Source organism: Carcharodon carcharias, chromosome 12 (genome assembly GCF_017639515.1).
Source record: "Carcharodon carcharias isolate sCarCar2 chromosome 12, sCarCar2.pri, whole genome shotgun sequence".
NCBI classification, from domain to species: Eukaryota; Metazoa; Chordata; class Chondrichthyes; order Lamniformes; family Lamnidae; genus Carcharodon; species Carcharodon carcharias.
In genome coordinates, this window is record NC_054478.1 from 104,659,336 (window position 1) to 104,679,572 (window position 20,237).

The window sequence follows — 20,237 nt, forward strand, 5'->3', positions numbered from 1 at the left end:
GATTGAGAAAGCTATTTGATCACTCGCTGAAATAAGTCTTCATGCTGCACAATTCTCATTGTAATACAGCGCAATACCTGGTTAAAGTCCTGAAGCTGTATCTTATGCACTAGACCCGTAGAGTTTATAACAATTCTGTTGGTAGAGGCACCTACATGGAAGGAATGCAGTTAGTTTCTCATAGCAGTTTATGAGTACAGTTAATTAAGTATAAGTACATAATAGAGGAGGAAAAAGAAAATCATGTACCCAAAGACAGGACATTTGTTACTGGGGTGGACATCATTCTGGACTTTGCTGTCAAGAATTCACAGTCTATACTGAACTGTAAAAGAATTAGCAACACGAAAGTTATAGAATTTAATAACCATAAACTCAATGTTTAGAAATTACATTCTGTTCACACTTTTACCACCTTGTATCCAACACAAAAACATTCGCAAATGATTCTCAAAGGGCACATAGGTGTCTCAGTATCACAAGCAATAAAAGGTTGAAGACTCCAGTTAAAATCACAGCCTCAAATGACATTCCAAATTTGACTCCTTTGGGTGATATAATATTATTAGCCAAATGATGCTATAGGGCAGGAAGTAGTAGGATGATTAAGTTTCTCAGATACACGCCTTCTATTCCGTGATTGAAAACTACAGCAGGGGAAGAGGTGGAGTGCCTACGGGTGACAGAATGATGGATGGCAAAATTAACTACAGGAATATCTCATTATAAGTAATAGATACATTCCTGGAAGCCACTATGTTAATCGAAACTATATATATTGAAGCAATTTTTCCCATTTAAATGTAATATCAGGAGATGCATTCCTAACCCAATATGCAACATTAACATGAAATACACCCTACTTATAAGTGAAAAATAAACAAAACACAATGTAAATAAATCTACATTCCCAATGATAAGGGAAAGAACCAATTAGACCGGTTTTGTTTTTCCTGATTACTCTATAATGAGCCAAGGTCAGGACCTGTTTACATTGAGCAGGCTCCGAGACAGGCACCAGTTACATCCCTGGGGTTGAGCACAGTATGAAAACAATGTATCTACTGTCAACAAGTCTCACGGGCATGGGCACTTGTCCCACTGGCCAACTTCTTGGCCTTGACCCTCTTCTTTACCATCATATTCGAGGCCAATGAGCGCTTCAGTGAGCACCGGGGGATCCAGAATGTGGTAGTGGCGATTCAGATCGGAGCCATCAGGCTCCTAGTCAACCTCCTGGGGCTCTGCTCTCCAAGTCAGAGATGTGTGAGATGTGCGAGTGAGAGCACTGCTGTCATTGAACATGCAGGAGGATGATGCTGAATGTCAACCACAACATGCACATCGAGTGTGTCCAGTTTGGCTTGCAGTCTATCTTCCCTCAATCTGACAGCAAGTGAGCATCCAGAGGAAAAAAAACAATGGCGCAATTCCAAGAGTGAGGTTGGGGGGAAGACCTAGGCCAAAAGTTTCAGAGAATGGGGAAACAGCCTTTTCATTGTTTCGCCCAGGCCATAACAATGCAGATGGTTACAAAAAACATTTTTGCACCAGGTTCCCAACTACCTAACAAAGAGGTGCACACTACATACAATGAAAAAATGAGTGGTAATTTGTTAACTACTTAGCAACAAAACTACATTATTTGAAACTACGTAGAACGGAGTATGGATATATATTCTTTGAACTTAAAATTTAATTATTCTCTTACTCATGGTACAACAAAGTGGAAACTTAACCCTTCAGCTTTGATGTGAAGCACTTCTACTGTTTTATATACTTATATAATACGTACATAAAAGCACAAGATGGTTCACCTTTGCAATATGACGATAAAAAAAATCTCAGTTTAAGGTCAGGCTCTTTGACATATATGAATATCCGGAGATCTTACATAAACAGAGATGAAAGACTGTTTTTGGAAACAACTATAAAAACCATTGAATAATTAGGGAATTTGCTCTACAACTTTTATTCTTGAAACAAAATACATAGATCAAAGTAAGGATAACTAAACTGAAAAAATTATAAAGCAGTGCATGGAACTATCATACCATCAGTCAACTGCTGTCCTCAAGCAGCATAAAGGCAACTGCCAGTTGGGGACAGATTTAGTTACTTTTGTTAAGAACAGCTGACAACTCCGACATGATCCAATACATGCCTCAATAATGTGAAGTCTCATGAATTAGATACACACACACAGACTTTCAGCAACATTCCACATCAAAAACTTTACAACACATTGCACCTTTCAATTTTTGGATGCAATATCTTCTTCCTTACAGGAGCAACACAAATAATTCATGAAATATCTGACAATTCTGCTGCTGAAGTCTTGCGGGTTTATTGCTTTCTCTTTGGAACTCATGAACTGTAGACTCTGGAATGCACTTTTTACATTAACAGTTTGTGATCCCAGTTATTTCTCTTTCTGCTCAATGAAACAAATAAAATTGCCAAAAGATATCATGACACATTTTACACAAAATTAAATATTCAAGTTTAATTTAAAGATGAACCCATGAGCTCCCCCAACGGCTCAGAAGATTTATCAAGTGAGTAGCTGATCCATAAAACAAGGAATTTTTAGGTGAGTCTGTGGTGAGGCAGTGATAGCAACAATACACCTGACCCTAGTACCCAATTTAAGCAAAGGCAATGGAACCAAGGCAGGTTGATTGAACTCAAAGATCAACCATGATTTAACTGAATGGTGGAATTGGCTCAAGGGCTGAATGGCCTACTCCTGTTCCTATGAAAATTTGTCAGATTTCCTGCTCCAGTAACTCTTGCTGAAGGTGTGTGCAAGCTGGCACTGGGCAAAGACAGAATTGAGTCTTATCATGATGCTCCACACAATTTAATAGTCGGATGACATTCACTGCCTAGGCTCACACGTGAATAACAGTTACTAAGGTGAGGTACTTACATATAATCAGTGCTAACGGACTCCCTGCTTGCATGTAATTCTATGAATTGACAAACACTACGGTATAGTCATACAAAAGACATCAATTTGAGGCCAGTACCTGCTGAAAGTAATAGAGCCAGTAGTCTAAGATATACAGCAAGCCCCACAGCACATGCTAAACTAAGGAAAGCATTGCACAGCAGTGTTCAAATGTTTGTCAGGTTTTAAAGAAAGCCATCACTGAACAGGATAGGTGATGCTCTACTATCAACGAAAGCGTTAAAAATTACTTTTAAAAGTCCTAGTTGATCCAGCAGTTATACTGCAGTTGGTAGAAAGCCGATGCAGCGTGAGATACCTTTACATCTGAGTTATACTAGAGAGACAAGATTCAATGAGGAGATTTCATTATGGTATACAAAGTATTAAATGGCTTAGGGGGGGTGAAAGCAGAATATTACTTCAATGTCGAACAAGCTAGCAGGGCCAGAGGACAGAAATTTAAAATAATGAAACAAATTTTTCAAACAGTCATTAGAAAGAATTAGCTTCTGTTTAAGAGAAATATCTGGAATAATCTTCCAGGCATGATAACAGAAGCTAAATATTATGAGCTTTCAAAATGCAGTTGGAACATTTCATAGGTTTCTTATAATCTGCCAAGAACTTTGTTTTAAGCGAGTGGGAAGCAATCGTTCCTGAACCATTTTCCCTCCCCCAGATAATGTGGATAAGACTACTAGCAGAGGCGGAATCTGAACTCTGATCTATTAATTTTGTGTTCAACTCTCCAGTGTCATATTTAGTGCTTTTGTTGCTTTTATATAAGCATATGGATTTAGCACTAGTTATAAATAAAAACAAAAGCAATAAAAATTGCAATGATTTCAGCAGTGAAGGAGGTAAAATAGAAATATTTCTTATTTATGGAAGCAGACAAGACTGTGTATATGTCATTTTGTTTTCACTTACCCGTTTATTAACACTAGCCTTAGATATATGAATGATAAAATGAGAGAAAGAACGGTACTCATCCAGATTGAAGTTCACTATCTGAAGGACAAACAACAGATTAGGATTTAGAAGATATGCTTGGCCTTGTACTATAATTAAACTAGCAATCTCAGAAAATCAAAGATGATAATCCTAGTTGAAGGACCTATCAATTAGTTAAAATGTCAATCCAGATTTATTAACCAGATAATTGACTCAAATAAACTAATGCTGGATATGGTTCCAGTAGTTGATAGAATAATCCAGTTAAAATTGTCTTCCAACTGACACTTTTGACAAATACAATTTGCACATAGTAAAATGACAGAAAAAGTCTTGAAGCCGAATACAGCAGCACTGGAATATTTTAAAGCTTAAAATTTGGTCATATATTTAGAAAAAGATACTTCAAAATTGGAAGGATAAAGCAAGTACAGGGATTCAGAAGCAGATTCTTACAAACTCCAAGTTGGTTTTGGTCAGAATCTGTACAATGCAAACATTCCTGTTTTCAGTGTTCAACTAAGGGTATACATAAACTGAATGCTTGAAATGCCACTAGCAATCCACAAATATCAATATCTTTACATTCTAAAATCATAAGCCTTCACCAAGAGGAATTTAATTTTACTGATTCAGTAAGCAGATGGTGATGCTTGAGTGAGCCATTGTGAAAACCAATGGGAACATAATGAAGGATAACAGTCAAGGCAGAATTGCTTAGCAGGAAAGCCAAAAAAATCAGACTTTTACCCTGAGAAAAAAAGGTGTCAGAACTGTACACAGTATCATACAAAAATGCTGACTGAAAGAAAATCCCTCGAGGTTGAGTAAAAATATAATTCCAAAGAAATTCTAAGCTTACCTTGTACATTTTCAGTAATTCTGCTTCCCCGGTCAAGTCAATGCTTTCTTGGCTGCATGGGAAATTTAATTGCAAGACAATGTTTATGATAAAAATCAAAATTAGAAGAGGTTGACATTTATTGCAGTGGATCAGAGAACTCATGCAACATTCCCAAGCAGACATTACAAAGTAACTTAAAAAATAATATGCAAATTGCAAAGAAGAGAGTAGCCACAGCAAATCACTAATCATGCACATTAGGTAATTCACTACATTCCCTTCAGGATTAAATGTCAAACATGAAAAGAAACAGAATGCACAAGATAAGGGTTAAGGATTTATTTGGAATATACAATTTTATTTCTGCTTTGTGAATCAACATTAATTCCTGACGTATTTCTTGGCACCTATGCTGCTTCTTATATAATCCTATCTCTGTATTTGTTGGAAGTGTAAAGAATTGTCAGTTGTTAATGATGATTAAGTTCTTAATCTAGTTACACACAATAATAAACCATATTAAGTTAACCTGATCAGTCTGAATAATATGTAACTTCTCAAATCTTCAGAGCATCTAACAAACTTTCATTTTCTTCCAGATTTTGAACCTTATCAATGCCTTTATTTCGATAGGAAGGAAATATTTTTGTGTTATGTACTGGCTGTAAGCAACTTTCACCACCAACACACAAGGAAATCACCGACACATCGCTTACAATTCCTGTCCATCAAAAGGAAAATTGCAGGAAATGTGCCATGATATCCATGTATGTAGTGGTGGTGGGCGTGGTTCCTCTGAGGTACATGCCCAGTAAAACTAGGCTTATTGCGCATCTGCAGAAATAATGAAGATACAACTACACACAGCATGAACAACCTGAACAAAACCTTACACAAACACCACAGATACCAGCTATCAGAAAATGTAAACCATCTCCACAGCATCAAGCTGATAGTCTGTAATCATGGGACCAAAATGATAATAGGTTTGTAAAGAAGAGTTAAACGTAATTGAGCATCATTTAAGATATTACAATGGTATTGTTTGATTTCTTGTAGAAATATGCCACACTAGATTAAATCAGTAATTTTGATGAATTCAAATAAAACAAGGACTGAGTCAGTGAGTAAATAACTCTGACCCTATAATTTAAAATGTTAATTCCTTGAATTTATTATATTTGTCATATTAGTATTCCCTCTCAAATGCTAAGCTTCAGTTATGGTAGAGGTGAAAATTACTGTCCTAAATTCTAAATCTGAACTCAATCTTCTCATTCTCAATTACTCATGTATCCCTAAGTCTCAACTTCTAACATATTTGGGAGTCATAGCTGAGAAGTTTTACTTAAGTTTCTAAATGATATTCCGATTTCAAATTAGGACTGTCTCCATTTCAATCCATATTATTCGTTGGTAAAGAGCAGTAGAATAGTACCATCCCTGGATCTTTTCCTCACTTTACTGAGATTACTTCAGCAGTGCAGGCCCTACTTATCCTTCTCTTCTCTCAGGGAGCCTTGTTGCAACTAACTTCTAAGCAAATACAATGGTGAATGACAGTCAAAAGTAGCATTTGAACTTGGCATGGCCAATTGAGCTAAATGCTTTTATTAAAAACTTTTAGTTTCACCACTTCGAGGACTGATTTTTCAGCTTTCAATCATGGGACATTTATTCAAATGAATTGCTGTACTTTCTCCGCTTCATTTTTGAAAGTTTCTTTTTGCCTTCTTAGAGCTCAGGATATTTTGGGCTCTACACCAAACAACCACTTGCATGGTAGGCAAGTGACTTGCTTCCAGGTACTGACATTACCTTTTTTAGGCTGATCACAAGATGTGTAAAATCATCCTAGGATGAATCACTTCTGCTACTTGTCACATGGCCCAGCTGACACAGCCAAGAATGAAAAAAAATAATGAGCCACTATCGATGAGAGCCTAACATTCAATGGTCCAATATTTTCCACATTGATAATGGTTAGTACCTGGGGTGAGCTATGCAAGGAACACTTTTCTCCCCAACTCTCAGTAATCTTGACATAAACTAGAATTATCTCAACATAAGGCACCCTGCCGCCTTACAGATCATTTTTTTCTGAAAGATCTATTATTGTCATCCTCAAAGAACTATCCCTGTGGTCGAAATGTGCTCTTTACACTCAGGTTGTGTTTAAATGTGAAGCGTATCAGAATTAAGCAAAGTTTATATGTGAAACTTGCATAATGCAGGTTTAATAATTATTTATATTTGTTGACAGCTATTTAAAATTATAGTCCTGAAAAACATAGCACGGACCACAGTCATTACAAACTGTATGGAAAAATGGAAGCATCATCACATCTACAAGTGCAGTCAAAAAAATTACATGCTTAGAAATCTTCCAATGATGCATTATTGCAAATATCTGATATAAGTCATACGTAAAACTGGGGTGGAGGAGGGGGGTAGGAAAGGATGAAAAGAGAAAATAAAGGATTATACACTGTGTTGGAACATGCACTGGTGCAAGTAGGGGTGCCTTTCTGGCATTGGGATTCAGCTACATGAGCAATGCAGGCATTAGACCTGCAATGCAACCAGTCCATGTCATACCTAACAGTGGAGTGCTTCAAGTGGTCACTGAGAGCATAAAAAGGGAAAGGGTTCGATTTCCCAGCACTATCATAAAAAACAAACAAAAGGTAAGTCAGAAAATAACAAGGATTATGCCGAGTGCTAGCTCTACTGACAGGTGCCAACAAATCATGGAAGCATCTTAAATCCCAAAATAACTACATCAAAAGGTCATACAATATATATTCCTTCTTCTTGGTACCATCATTTCCTACTCTGCTCTGGCCACGTATAAATTAAACATCCGTTCACAGAATCCCCATGAAAAATGAAAAAATAATTTAGCTCATCAGTAGGTCACAATCATCCTTGGTGCCAGGATTCCATTCACCATATCCACCCACTAACTGCTACTAATATCGATGTGCTGTTTGCAAACTTCTCTATAACAACTAAATATTGGTACTTTTCTTTCTGTCTTGTGGCCTCATTTGGTATGTTCCATTTTCTTCTGACATCCTGCCATTTCTGTAACTGCAGGTAGAAAAGTCAACTAAAGGCAAAATGCTGATATCTTCCCTTCAGCCACACTTGGGAATATCTAAACCTAGCTATGGTCTCAGCCATGGTTCAGTAGTAGCACTACTAAGCTTCAGTCAGAAGGTTGTGGGTTCAAGTTCCATTTCAGAGACTTGAGCACAAAACCCAGGTCGTATCCAGTCGGAGATCAAGTCTTTTGGATGCGATGCTCAAACGAGGCTCTGCCTACCCTCTCAATTAGACCTAAAAGGACCCATGACACTATTTGAAGAAGAGCAGTGATGCGCTTTCCAGTACCCTGGCCAATATTTATCCCTTAAGCATCATCATTAAAACAAATTATCTGGTCATTATCACATTGTAGTTTGTGGGCAAATTGGTTGACATGTCCCCTACATACAACAGTGATTACACTTCAAAATGGCTGAAAAGCACTTGGAGATGTACTGAGGCCTTGAAAAGGCGTTACATGTCTTTTTTCCTTTCTGGGTGCAGCAGAGACACACTTTCTTCTATGGGCATTCCAATCTATACATATCAACCATCTTTGTCACTGGCTAGGCCAACATTTATTGCCCATCCCTAATTGCTCTTGAGAAGGTGGTGGTGAGCCACCTTCTTGAACTGCTGCAGTCTATGTTGACTGACCTATTAAGTCCATATAGCCATTCAGTGCTACTGTGGGTTAACACAAAATTACACAAGATCTGAGTACATTGGCAGATGAGACTGGCTCTCAGTGGGCCTGTCACCGCAGAAAAAATGAACATGCCTAATTTACAGGCAGCAATCCTGCTTTCCATGCCAAATGAATTTTGCATATTGGAACTTTATGGATTACTTCATATCGGTGAAGTGTCCAAGCCAGTATCTTAAGACATATATAACCGAGCGCTTTTGTACAAGATAAGCAGCTGCTGAGGATGAGTAAAATGGCTGCAGATACCCATGGAGAAACACTGGCTCGGAGCACAATGAAATTCACCAGCACATAAATTATTCATCAGATTCATGTCCCGGATATTCAATCTACACTTTTTTTTACTCTTTCGGATATCCAGAAATAGCCAATAATATGTTTTCAGGCCCATCCTTGAACAGGTCTCTGGTTGAGCCTGGAACAAAGCTGTAATAAATAAAGGGTAGAGCAGCACCTTGCAGTCATTTTCCTCAGGTCAGAACAACATAAAGGTAAATAAAAGCACCTGAAAAGGCACACAGGCAACTTGAACACAAAGCTCTGTCCAGACCACTCTTTTAGCCATTGCTAGGAAGAGCACCAGTCTACTGAGGCTTGACTTCTTGTGTCTTTAGGAGAAGCAGTCCTTAAAACAAACTCATTGTCCGAGAAAATCAATGGTGAGAACATTCCTCTCAATACAATGTACTTCTGCATCGTCAACCACCACTATATACTGCCCTCTGGAGGCGTTGTGTTACACTTTTCCTATCAATACCTACACAGTCAAGGGCCAGAAGAAATGCTTGTACATTTGCCAATAATCCAAAATGAGTCAAACGCATTGGGTATTTTGGCAAAGCCAACATACCAAAATCTGGTCTTTAACTCCAAATGTCACATCCAAGATTTCCAAACACAAGAGAAAAAGCTTTTCCATTTTCAACTAAAACACCCTGGCTATCAAATCTAAAATGCTATAAATCTGGCTGGTTAGCTTGAAATTTCACTGTTTATGCAATTACATTTTATGAAAAGGTGATCCATATTGATTATTGAAGGAAATTATGGAATGCCTGCAAATATTTGTATTTTTTCAATACTAATATTTGTTCACACAATGGATATGCACATATTGGAACTGAACAGTAAGGACATTATAAAGAAGAGGAAAGCAGGTCTCCTTAAAATAATTCACGTGTTTTTAATATTTTTCTTCCAGACAAAAGGGCAGGGCAGTCTATACCAAAGATTATAATCTGAGTTGCATCAATAATCCTCAATGAAAAGCTCAAAGAAGATCCAATTTAACATTCAGCAAGCCATAGATGCATTTACTTCCCTCCACAATCTTTTAGCCATGGATGCATTTACTTCCCTCTACAATCCTTTAGCCATGGATGCATTTACTTCCCTCCACAATCTTTTAGCCATGGATGCATTTACTTCCCTCTACAATCTTTTAGCCATGGATGCATTTACTTCCCTCTACAATCTTTTAGCCATGGATGCATTTACTTCCCTCCACAATCTTTTAGCCATGGATGCATTTACTTCCCTCTACAATCTTTTAGCCATGGATGCATTTACTTCCCTCTACAATCTTTTTCTGGGAGCAAACAGGGGAGAAAAAAGACAGGGAAGAAGTGAGATTTTTTTGCAAGGGAGAAAAGGGATGGCAAAATTTGACAAAGTAGTGTTAATTGTGTACTATAGATTATCTGCTGGTGTCTTTCTTGTTGGTTACAGCACACGGATGATTAAAATGGTTACAGTTACGAGGTTTCTACAGGTGCAGAGAATACATAGCTATGACTATGCTGATATGCACATCTGAGATCAAGCCACAAACTTTGTTCTGGAAGGCTTCGAAACACTGATGTGGATCCCTGCCACTGTCATGTTACTGTTGGCGCCCTGTCTAACAAGTCTTTTAAGTGTTTGAAAATGTTTAATGGGTCATGTCATTCCATTCAATTACAGGTTTTCTGTTTACATTATATGTGTATTTGATAGCTGCATTCATATGGCAAACATTAATCTGAGCCCTGTGAATATTTAATCATCAAATGGAGTTAAGTGAAATACAGTTTTAATCTCCTTTTGCTCTGGGATATCTTTAAGAAACTGGAGTTATGTTTTTGGCTGCAATACTAACAGACAGCATTCAAACTGTTACAACCTGGAATAGGGTAGTCAGAAGACTCCATGACAGTGAACCATCACATAACAAGTAATCGCCTTGTGTTTCACACATTAGATTTAAGTTAAGAGTTGGCACTGGGAAAGCACATTTGTTGTTTCGATTCTGAAGTGAATAGTGCAGTCTCCATTTTCTGTAAAACATCTGTTTGGGTTGGCTACTGCTCATCTAACCATTTTTATTTCCAATAGTTTGTTGAGTGATTTACACTTTAAGTCTGTTTTACTGCTTATTGAAGACCAAAAGATAGTGTAGATGCTGGTGGTGAATTCCTCTAAGGAGCACAGTGACAAGAGTTATATGTTTGAACTTTGGGTCTCATTATACCTACCTAGTTATATTGATAAACACACAGTCTGGTTAGTAGGTCACATGCAAGAGTGACTAGTGACACAGATTCCAATACAAAATTTTGCATGAAAATTCAAAAATGCATCAAAATGGTGAGCACAGCTTTTAAATATTTTTCTTTCTATTCAAAATTGTGCTTTCGGCATATATATTTCAATGTCAGAATTAATCTTCTAGTGTTTGAGTAGTTCCATTATCATAATATTAGTTTTTCTTCAGCTTTATCATGCATGAGCTAAAAATCTACAAAACTGTCAGCTCATGGGCTTCTCAGGACCTGCTGTTAGTGTTTAACAGGATCCAGATCCCAATTTTTTCACTCAGATGCAATTGTCAATCCCACAGGAGCTTCATACACGGTTAAAATTATTTTTACAAGCTAATGGCACACCGAATGGGTGACATTGTCGAGCATAAAGGCTTGGTTGCAAATTTTTATATTCCCAAAATAGAAGACTTGTTTCAACAGGAAACTGTAGGAAGTGACAACGTAGGGTCCATCCTTCTAAAGTTCTCACCCTTCGTTTTTAAGGACAAAATTTAAGTACTTATACTGTACCTTAACATAATTGTGCACACAAAAGCAGACTCACAAATAAAAATCTGTTGTCAAAAATTACTTACCAAACAGACTGGTTAATTTTCATACAGCCATAGATCCAGTTACTGGGTTCCTGTCAATTCAAAAATCCAGATGCATTTGAGGTTATAAAAGTATTTTAAAATGCAAACTGAGGTGTGTGAGTCTATGAAGAGGCACAAAAGTAATACCTAGAATCCATTTATTTCCATCCAAAATTTAAAATTTATTATTATTTTTAAAATGTATTTCCATTCATTGTTTTATCTCCACCGTTTAGCCTATTTCGATCCCCTCCCCGCAAAGCCACCCCCGCTAGGGCCATCTGTCACTTGCTCATTCTGCTTTCTACCTTTAATGTCACCATTGGCACATCCTTTAGCTAATACCACCACCGTCAACACCCCTTTGACCTTTTGTTTATGACATCTTTGGCTACCTCTCCTTTGCCTCCACCTATCACTGGCCCTCTAACCAGCTTCACCTATCCACGCCCCCTCCCCCTCCAAACAAGCTTATATTTCACCACATTTCTATTTCTCTTTAGTTCTGATGAAGAGTCATACTGACTCAAAATGTTAACTCTGTCTTCCTCTCCACAGATGCTGTCAGACCTGCTGAGTTTTTCCAGCAATTTTTGTTTTTGTTTGAGCTAAAAAAAAGTATACATTTTATCAAAGTATACTTACATTTTTATAAAAATATAAAAGCATATTCACAAACAATGGTTTGCAAATAATCAACTGGAAATAGCTTTTTAATACAGCATATTTTCCAATGTGATGTATAGTCCCACCTCTTTTTTTTCCAACAATATATTTTTTTAAATGTTGACATAATTTACTATTTATGGAAATGAATACTTCAGCGAAAGGTGTTAATAATTAAATATTTTGATCAAAAAAGGCATATTTCCTTACCAAGTTTGTAGTTCGACAATATAAATTACTGTAGGGTTCCCTCTCACTTGGAAGCGGTAAAATAAAATATGTTGCCTTGGGCTCCCATGCAGAAAACTGAAACATATTTTGGCACATAAATAATTTCAAAATCAAAAACATGTTCAGAATATGCCAAAAAAGATTAATAAAGGCAGTATCCCATACCTCTGGACTGATATAAGTCCATTTGTATGTTTTTATTTCACTCCATGTAGCAGATGAATCTAAAATAAATACACATATTAAACAGTTGCAAGGCAGTACAGAGCTTGAATATTGCTGAAGAGAGAGACATGTTGCTGAAGTTTTTCATCTTGCGCTCATCAGGACAAACACAAGAATGACAAATTTCAAACAATCACAACAATTTATACTACAGGAGAAAAAAAGTCCTGTTTGTTTGGCAATTGACTCTGAATAGCCAAGGCGTTGACATGGAGAAAGCAACGGAGAACTAATATAGGTTCCCCAAGCCCCAGAGTAACTAAAAATTGGATGCAAGACTTGAACATCTTTCTTTTGTTTACAGAGAACAGTGTCCCTGTATATGAATATATGCTACTTCTAGCGAGTATAAATTAGCTACGTTATTGAGCGCAATCGATTATCTTAAATTGGTTGTTGGTGTAGCTATTTGCACACTCAGGATTCTTCAGCAAGTGCTGTGAATCACAGAATCACATGTAGACATTTTGTTTTGGGTTTTGCAAGCATGAGCTCATTGAGTACAATCTGTACTCTGTTGTACCTCTATTGTTAGATGTGATTCTGTGATTGAGCAGTACTTGCTGAACAAGCCTGAGTGTGCTAATAGCTACATTAACAACCAATTTAAGATAAAAGATTAGCTACATTACAAGCTCAATCTACACTGGCTAGAAGTGACATACATCCATATGCATGGACCCATTTTCTACAAACGAAAAGAATATGTTACCCGGGAGCTTGGGGGGCCTATAGTTTCCCATTGCTTTCTCCACGGCAATGCCTTAGCTGACCAGAGTTGACTTGCCTAACAATGAGCACTCTTATCTCCTGCGGTATAAATTGTTGTGATTATTGGGAATTTGGCATTCTTGTGTTTGTCCTGATGAGTGCAAGTTGAAAAGGCAAATATTAAGCATACTTTATATATTTGGCTAAATCACTCATTTTAAACAATGTACCGCTTCAAACCTGAGAATGAGATAGAAGACTCAAGATTTTCCTCAGAGTCTTTTTCTGAATGGTTGACAAAATGATGGTGAAGAACAGACATCCTCCTCTCTAGATCTGTTGTTATCTTAAAAACAAACCATCAATTAGTCACAACTAAGTTTTTGAAAAAATATAAATCAAGAAATCACTAGTAATTTTATGACTGAACAGGCCTACAATAATGTAGCATAATTTTACAAAGTCAACTCTATAGCCATGAAGTAGTCCAATTAAAATTCATCAGTTACTAAAGTAATATAAACCTGGTAAAGCCACAGTGTGCATTATTCCTATCATTTCAGATCCATAGGGAGGGGCCTCTTTATAATGCAAAGATTCAATCAAAGACAAGTGACCGCTGCTAACACTCTCAAGACCCTACTACTACTACATTTGAATTACAGGAACAGCTTACCCGAATACTTAGTTTGGCTATCCATTCAATGGCCTCCTGAGATGTTGAATGGAGAAATGAGATGTCTCCCTCAACAGATATCAGTGGGCAGGTTGATGTGATCTGTTCCATGATTTGGGACTCGTCCACAATCGAAGTTAGGGTCAACCCTCATCTTTAACTTATGGAGTAGATGGCTGCATCATTCATGCCCTATGCAGATTTGATTGAGCACTATCCATTGGTTTCAAGAGAGGTTGAAGCCAGGGGCCTCTGCTGTCAGGTCAGTAACAAGTTGCTGGCTTTTTATGCTGCATGCTTCGCATGATTCTGTCCACCTCGATAGGTGGTTACCAGCTGACTCAATATCAGTTGCCGTTTCCCAGATTGGTAGGCGTGATTTTAAGTGCTTTCTTGATGGGTTTTTCAGGTCTTTGTGAATGGGAAGGGTGGTGTTGCTCAGGACCTTTTCCATCTTACGGAGTACAATGACTTTGAAGCAATTGGCAGGCAGGGCAATGTGGGACATCACTGGGAACCACTCAATTGGACCACTTGAGTGTCCCCAGTACCATCCTCTTGTGGCGTCAAGTAGCATGTCCACGATCTTTGCGTGAGAGCTGCAGGACCATGAGGCAGAGCAGTATTCCACAGCCTCATCTCATCAACACGCACTACAAAGAAAAAAACCAAGGTGAACCTCATCCAGAAATTCACTGGAACGTCATGAGGGAACACAACCAGAACACGTTGCACTGCAACATTGGCCCTAGACAACTCAAGACCCTACACACAGTCCCGACAATGTTTACAACTTGCATTACCTGTAGACAAAACCTAACTGTTTGTGGGCAGGCAAAAAGAGCAAAAAAGGTTTTTTTTTAAACAAAAGAGAATCCTAACATTCTGAACTAATTCTGTTATCTCTTCCATGAGGCTAATGACATTTTTTTAAACTTGTAGTCATTTTGAATTTCTATTAACAATATTATCACAATTACATCCATCTAAAAACAAAGAATTCTTAACAAAGACTTTGATACTGCAAACCAGACCTTTCCATCCTATTTAACAGTATTGGAGATCATGAAATAATTACAAAGACACTATGCAATGAATTTTCATTCCCAGTCCTGCCATCGGGAGGAAATGCAGGTTGGGAAACCACACATGCTGGCGCTGGGACACAAGTTGAAGGGTTAGGCCTTTGGAGATCGGGGGAAAGCCCCCTACTGTAATGGGCACTTCCGTGACTGCGGCTAATCCTCAGAGCAAAGGCAACCAAACACATTGAACCTTCTGGCTTGGATTTCTGCTTGCCTTACAGCTGGGAAGTCACCAGATTTCACGGATAGCCTCCTAACAAAATAGGCACTCTGTACACCAGATCGAAAATCTGGTTGGCATCAGAAGGGTGCCCTTAATTAAGCCCTTAAGGAGCTTAATTGGTTACGTGCCACGGCTGGACAGGTAACAATTCCTAACATCAATCTTTCACCTTCCGAATCCCATACAGCCAGGAACGTGCCATGGATTCAGCTGGATGAGAATTTCTACCCTTTTTCGGGCCCCCTGTTTCTAGCCTTGCCAACCATGGCCCACTAAAAATTCAGTCCCATTTCGTTTCTTAGGTCTACAACTGAATTGCAAACCTATAGGAATTCAAAGTACCATGTTTTCTCTATTGTAAAGGCTGATAATTTTTTCATTTTGTTTTATTTCCAGTAACTTGCCTGAAATTTTATTCCACTATTTTTTCAAAATTTTGAAAGACAAGCGGGTCAAGGGCTGAGGGAGGCAGACAGGAAAGTGGAGTTGAAATCACTAGCAGATCAGCCATAATCTTATTGAACGGTGAAGCAGGGTCGAAGGGCTGAATGGCTCCTAAATCCTATGTCCTAAATCTAAGTACTGATGCCCTGTGCAGATGATGCTTTATTGATTGATGCAATATTAAACAAAGTCCTCGTCTGCCATCAGACCTATTAAACCCTGTCTTTGTGGTTCAAATAACAGTTAACAATCCCATGTCAGTATTCAAAAAATAGGAAATTCTCCTGGTGTCACAGCCAACATTCTTCCCTCAAATAACAGGATCAAAAACTGACCAACAATTACACTGCTGTTGAAGCACAGGTTCATGACCATGATTTATGCCCACTGAAATTTCACCATGGGGAAGCTGGGCAATTTGCCACAGCAAAAAGATGGAAAAATACAAAACAAGCAGGGAAAAAAAGGATATTTACAGCATACAAAGACCCAAGGAAGCAGAGGATAGACATTTTTTTCGAATAAAACACATGGTAAGCAAATGCCTTGAAAATACCTTGATGCAGTAGTGCATTATGGATTCATTCTGGAATTTACATATAGTTTGGAGCATTAAATAATGAGCTTCAAATGGCTCTATTTATAGCATTGGAGTTACTGTAAATTATGGCATATAAGTCGACCGACGTATAAACTGACCCCATTTTTCCAGCGCCAAAATCAAGTTTTTGCATATGCTCGGCGTATAAGTTGACCCCCATCCCCTTTTTCAGTCACGACGTGCTGTACACGAATTAATAGTCGGCCTCAATTTTTCATCTCACAAATGCATGTTTTACTTACTGGTACCTTATAACTGGGCACAAGGCGTTAAGCAGGCAATACAGGCGCTGTTGCAAAGGTGCATGGGAGTTTAAGACATAACTACTCCTCGTGTCGGATGCCAATGACATTTCAAAATGGCAATCACACCCACACCAGTGGTTCACTTTTATACTCGGCTTTTAAGTCAATTCCAGTTTTGGAAGGACCTTTCAAGGCTTCAAAAGTCGGCTTATACACTATCATCTATAGTAATAATCCAAGTCTATGGATCAACAAAACTCATGTAACAATTATTAATACTGAATAAAACTTCACATAAAAACAAGTCTACCTGATTAGTCTGATGATCAACGAGATCAAAAAAAGCTCTAATAGTGGCTAGGACCAGTTCTTTGCACCTGAGAAAACAAAGAAAACAACAGTCATATCTTGTATCTTGCTATAATTGGAACTCTAATTAGGTTACAATTCATATCTGAAGAATAAATTTTGCAAAGCAGCAGGTTTACAGTAAACTACACATTTGCACAGAGAAAAGTTGAATAATCCAAGTAAAACTAAACATTTTAAATGGATTCAAAAATTTATGAATGTACAGTTTTTTTCTATCACTTATTTCATCTTAACGAAAAGTAAAAGAGACAAAAACCTTTAAAATTTGACACACCAAACCAAGCAATGCAACAACATAAAAATTTGTTATCAATCTTGGTTGTACCATACGGTGTTGCAACATTGTGGAGTCTTGTGCTGGGGCATACAGAAGTCAAGTTGCTTCAAATCAAGCCAGACTGAGTGTATTCAGAAGCACACTGTGGTTTCCGTGCTGACAGATCTATAATGGACATAACTTTTATATACCCCAGCTACAAGAGAAGCGTAGGGAATAGGATATGCCTCTTTACTTTGCTTTCATAGATCTCACTAAAGCATTAATCATCATCAGCAAGGTGGGACTCGACAAGATTTTGGGGAAAATTCACTGTCCACCAAAGCTCCTCAATCTCATCCGCTCCTTTTATGACAACATACACTGCATAGCTTGACTTGAGCACTTCTGACAGTTTCAGGGTGAAGAATGGAGTGGAATACGGCTGCCTATGTCCTAGCCTCCACTTTGTTTGGTATTTTCTTCTTCATGCTCTGACCATGGCCTTCCCAGCAGATATGGAAGGAGTTTACCTGCATACAAGGTCAGACAGCAAGCTCTACAAACTGTCCAGACTGAAAGTGAAGACAAAAATATAGCACATCTTTATCAGAGAACTCCTGCACTCTGATAATGTTGCGCTAGTTGCTCACATGGAAACTCAGCAACAAAGACTCATAGTGAAGTATTTTGCCACTTCTTAACAATTAAGAATACATACACAACTATCTGCCTTTGAACTCCAACTTCCAATATGAAAAACAGAAGGTTTCTTTATTCCTTATTCTCCACCAGAGGGCAATACATCCCGGACTTAGCACACCCTACTGCCAGGTTTTATATAATTATTATTTTTAACTAAAACGTCTTTTTACAAAAGAGCATAAATATTAAGCACAAACATCACATCTCCTGCCCCTCTAGCCAGGAACAAATCAGTCAGGCTGTTTGCAGATTCACTTTGGTCTAGAGAGGAGCGTTGGTTTGGGTGTTTCAGTTTGTTTGTTTTGAAATGGAAGGTTCTGCTGTTCCACTTGTTTTTGTTCAGGTTCAGCAGTTGCAGCTACAGGTTTGTCATTTGAATCAAGTCAGGTTTCACCAACTGAAGCAGATGTTTCCCAGAAATCTTCCAAAATATTCCATTGTGAATGGAGATCCCTGGAAATTTGGTTCCTTGGATTTGGCTTATCTAATCTGGTCAGTGTCTCTTCCAGGTTCCACAGGAAGATTCAACATCATAGGTCAGTGGTCCTCGATGTTTGATGATTCTTCCCAGGAGCGACTTTGATACCCCACAGTAATTTTGGACCCAAACAGACTGATCCAGATTAAACTCACGAGCTTGTTTACCTGTGTCATGTGACCTTTTCTGATTAAATTGCTTTGAACCAATATTTCCTTTCAAATCTGGGCACAGCAAACCCATTCTGGTACACTGTCGTCTTCTAAACATCAGCTCAGAGGGGGAAACACCTGTTGTTGAACATGGAGTGTTATGATACATCATCAAAAGTTCTTCAGCTTCAACTTCCAATCTGTTTGCGTCCTCCCCTGCAATAGGGCCACTTTGAATGTCCGGACACAGCGCTCCAGTTCACCATTTGAGGATAGGTGGCAAGGCAGGATGAGAATCTGCTTGATACCACTGTTTTTCAGGAATGTCTGAAATTCACATGATGTGAACTGTGTGCCATTTTCAGACACAATCTGCTCCGGCAATCCAAAGGTAGTGAATACATTCCGGAGAGCATCAATGGTCTTTGCTGAAGCCGTCGACTTCATGGGAATAACATGAGGCCACTTTGTGCGGGCATCCACCACAATCAGGAATGTATGTCTGAGAAGTGGTTCGGCAAAGTCCACATGATGTCTCTGCCATGGGCGGTCAGGCCAAGCACCCATGGATGTAACGAAGCAGGTGCAGGAGAGGACTTAATTTCTTGGCATGGAAGGCAATCAATGACCATGCCTTCAATGTCTTTATCCAGGTGTGGGCTCCATGCATGTAGACAAGCTAATGCTTTCATTTTGACGATTCCCATGTGACTGAGGTGAAGTTCTTCTAACACTCGTGTTTGGAATTTTGGGGGAACAACAACTCTGATTCCCCATAACAAACAACCGTCTTGCAAAGTCATCTCAAATCTACGCATGTCGTAAGGTTTAAGCTCAGTGGCTCAGTACCTCAGTACTTCTTGAGGTACACACCAACCATTCTGTGTGTACAGGTAAACTTTGGAGAGCACAGCATCCCTCAGCGTTTCAAGTCGAATTTGATCCGCTTTAACAGGTAACATGTCTATCTGGTTCACATTGAAAGGAGCGACTTCACTTCGGGTGGTGGAGTGTGGAGTAATGGAAGTCTGGAAAGCGCGTTCGCATTTCCATGATTCTCAGTCGAGCGAAATGTAATTTTGTATTGAAAAGCAGATAAGATCAGTGTCCATCTTTGTAAGCATGCAATGACAAGTGTCAGGGTTTGTGACTTCGGGCTAAGCAACCAGATCAAACGCTTGTGGTATGTAATTAATGTGAATTAATGCCCATAAAAATATTGGAGGAACTTTTTGACTCCATGGATTAGTCCAAGAGCTTCCTTTTCAATTCGGGCCTACCTGTGTTCTGCCTTGGACAATGTGCGTGAGGCATATGCAATGGGCCTTTCACTGTCATCAGGAAATCTGTGGGAGATGACAGCTCCAACACCATATCCAGATGCATCACAAGCCAGGCTGACAGGTAACTTTTCATTGAAATGTTCCAGGACTTCAGCAGAAGTGAGCTCTTGCTCG

General features: G+C 38.5%; 1 protein-coding gene across 5 annotated transcripts in view; it reads right to left on the reverse strand.

Annotated features, from left to right (window-relative positions):
- Positions 1-20,237, reverse strand: part of pgap1 (post-GPI attachment to proteins inositol deacylase 1) — a 189,151-nt gene that overhangs the window by 116,302 nt on the left and 52,612 nt on the right. For all 5 annotated transcript variants that reach the window (XR_005944544.1, XM_041200460.1, XM_041200459.1 and 2 more), the window contains exons 7-15: positions 17,128-17,194; positions 13,784-13,889; positions 12,773-12,831; positions 12,587-12,682; positions 11,711-11,760; positions 4,773-4,824; positions 3,887-3,967; positions 250-325; positions 78-151 (exon numbers count right to left, since the gene is read on the reverse strand). Coding sequence is in view for 4 of the 5 variants with exons in the window: in XM_041200460.1 (XP_041056394.1) it covers positions 78-151; positions 250-325; positions 3,887-3,967; positions 4,773-4,824; positions 11,711-11,760; positions 12,587-12,682; positions 12,773-12,831; positions 13,784-13,889; positions 17,128-17,194 (661 nt within the window). In the remaining variant the exon portion in view is untranslated. The remainder of the gene's footprint in view (positions 1-77; positions 152-249; positions 326-3,886; positions 3,968-4,772; positions 4,825-11,710; positions 11,761-12,586; positions 12,683-12,772; positions 12,832-13,783; positions 13,890-17,127; positions 17,195-20,237) is intronic.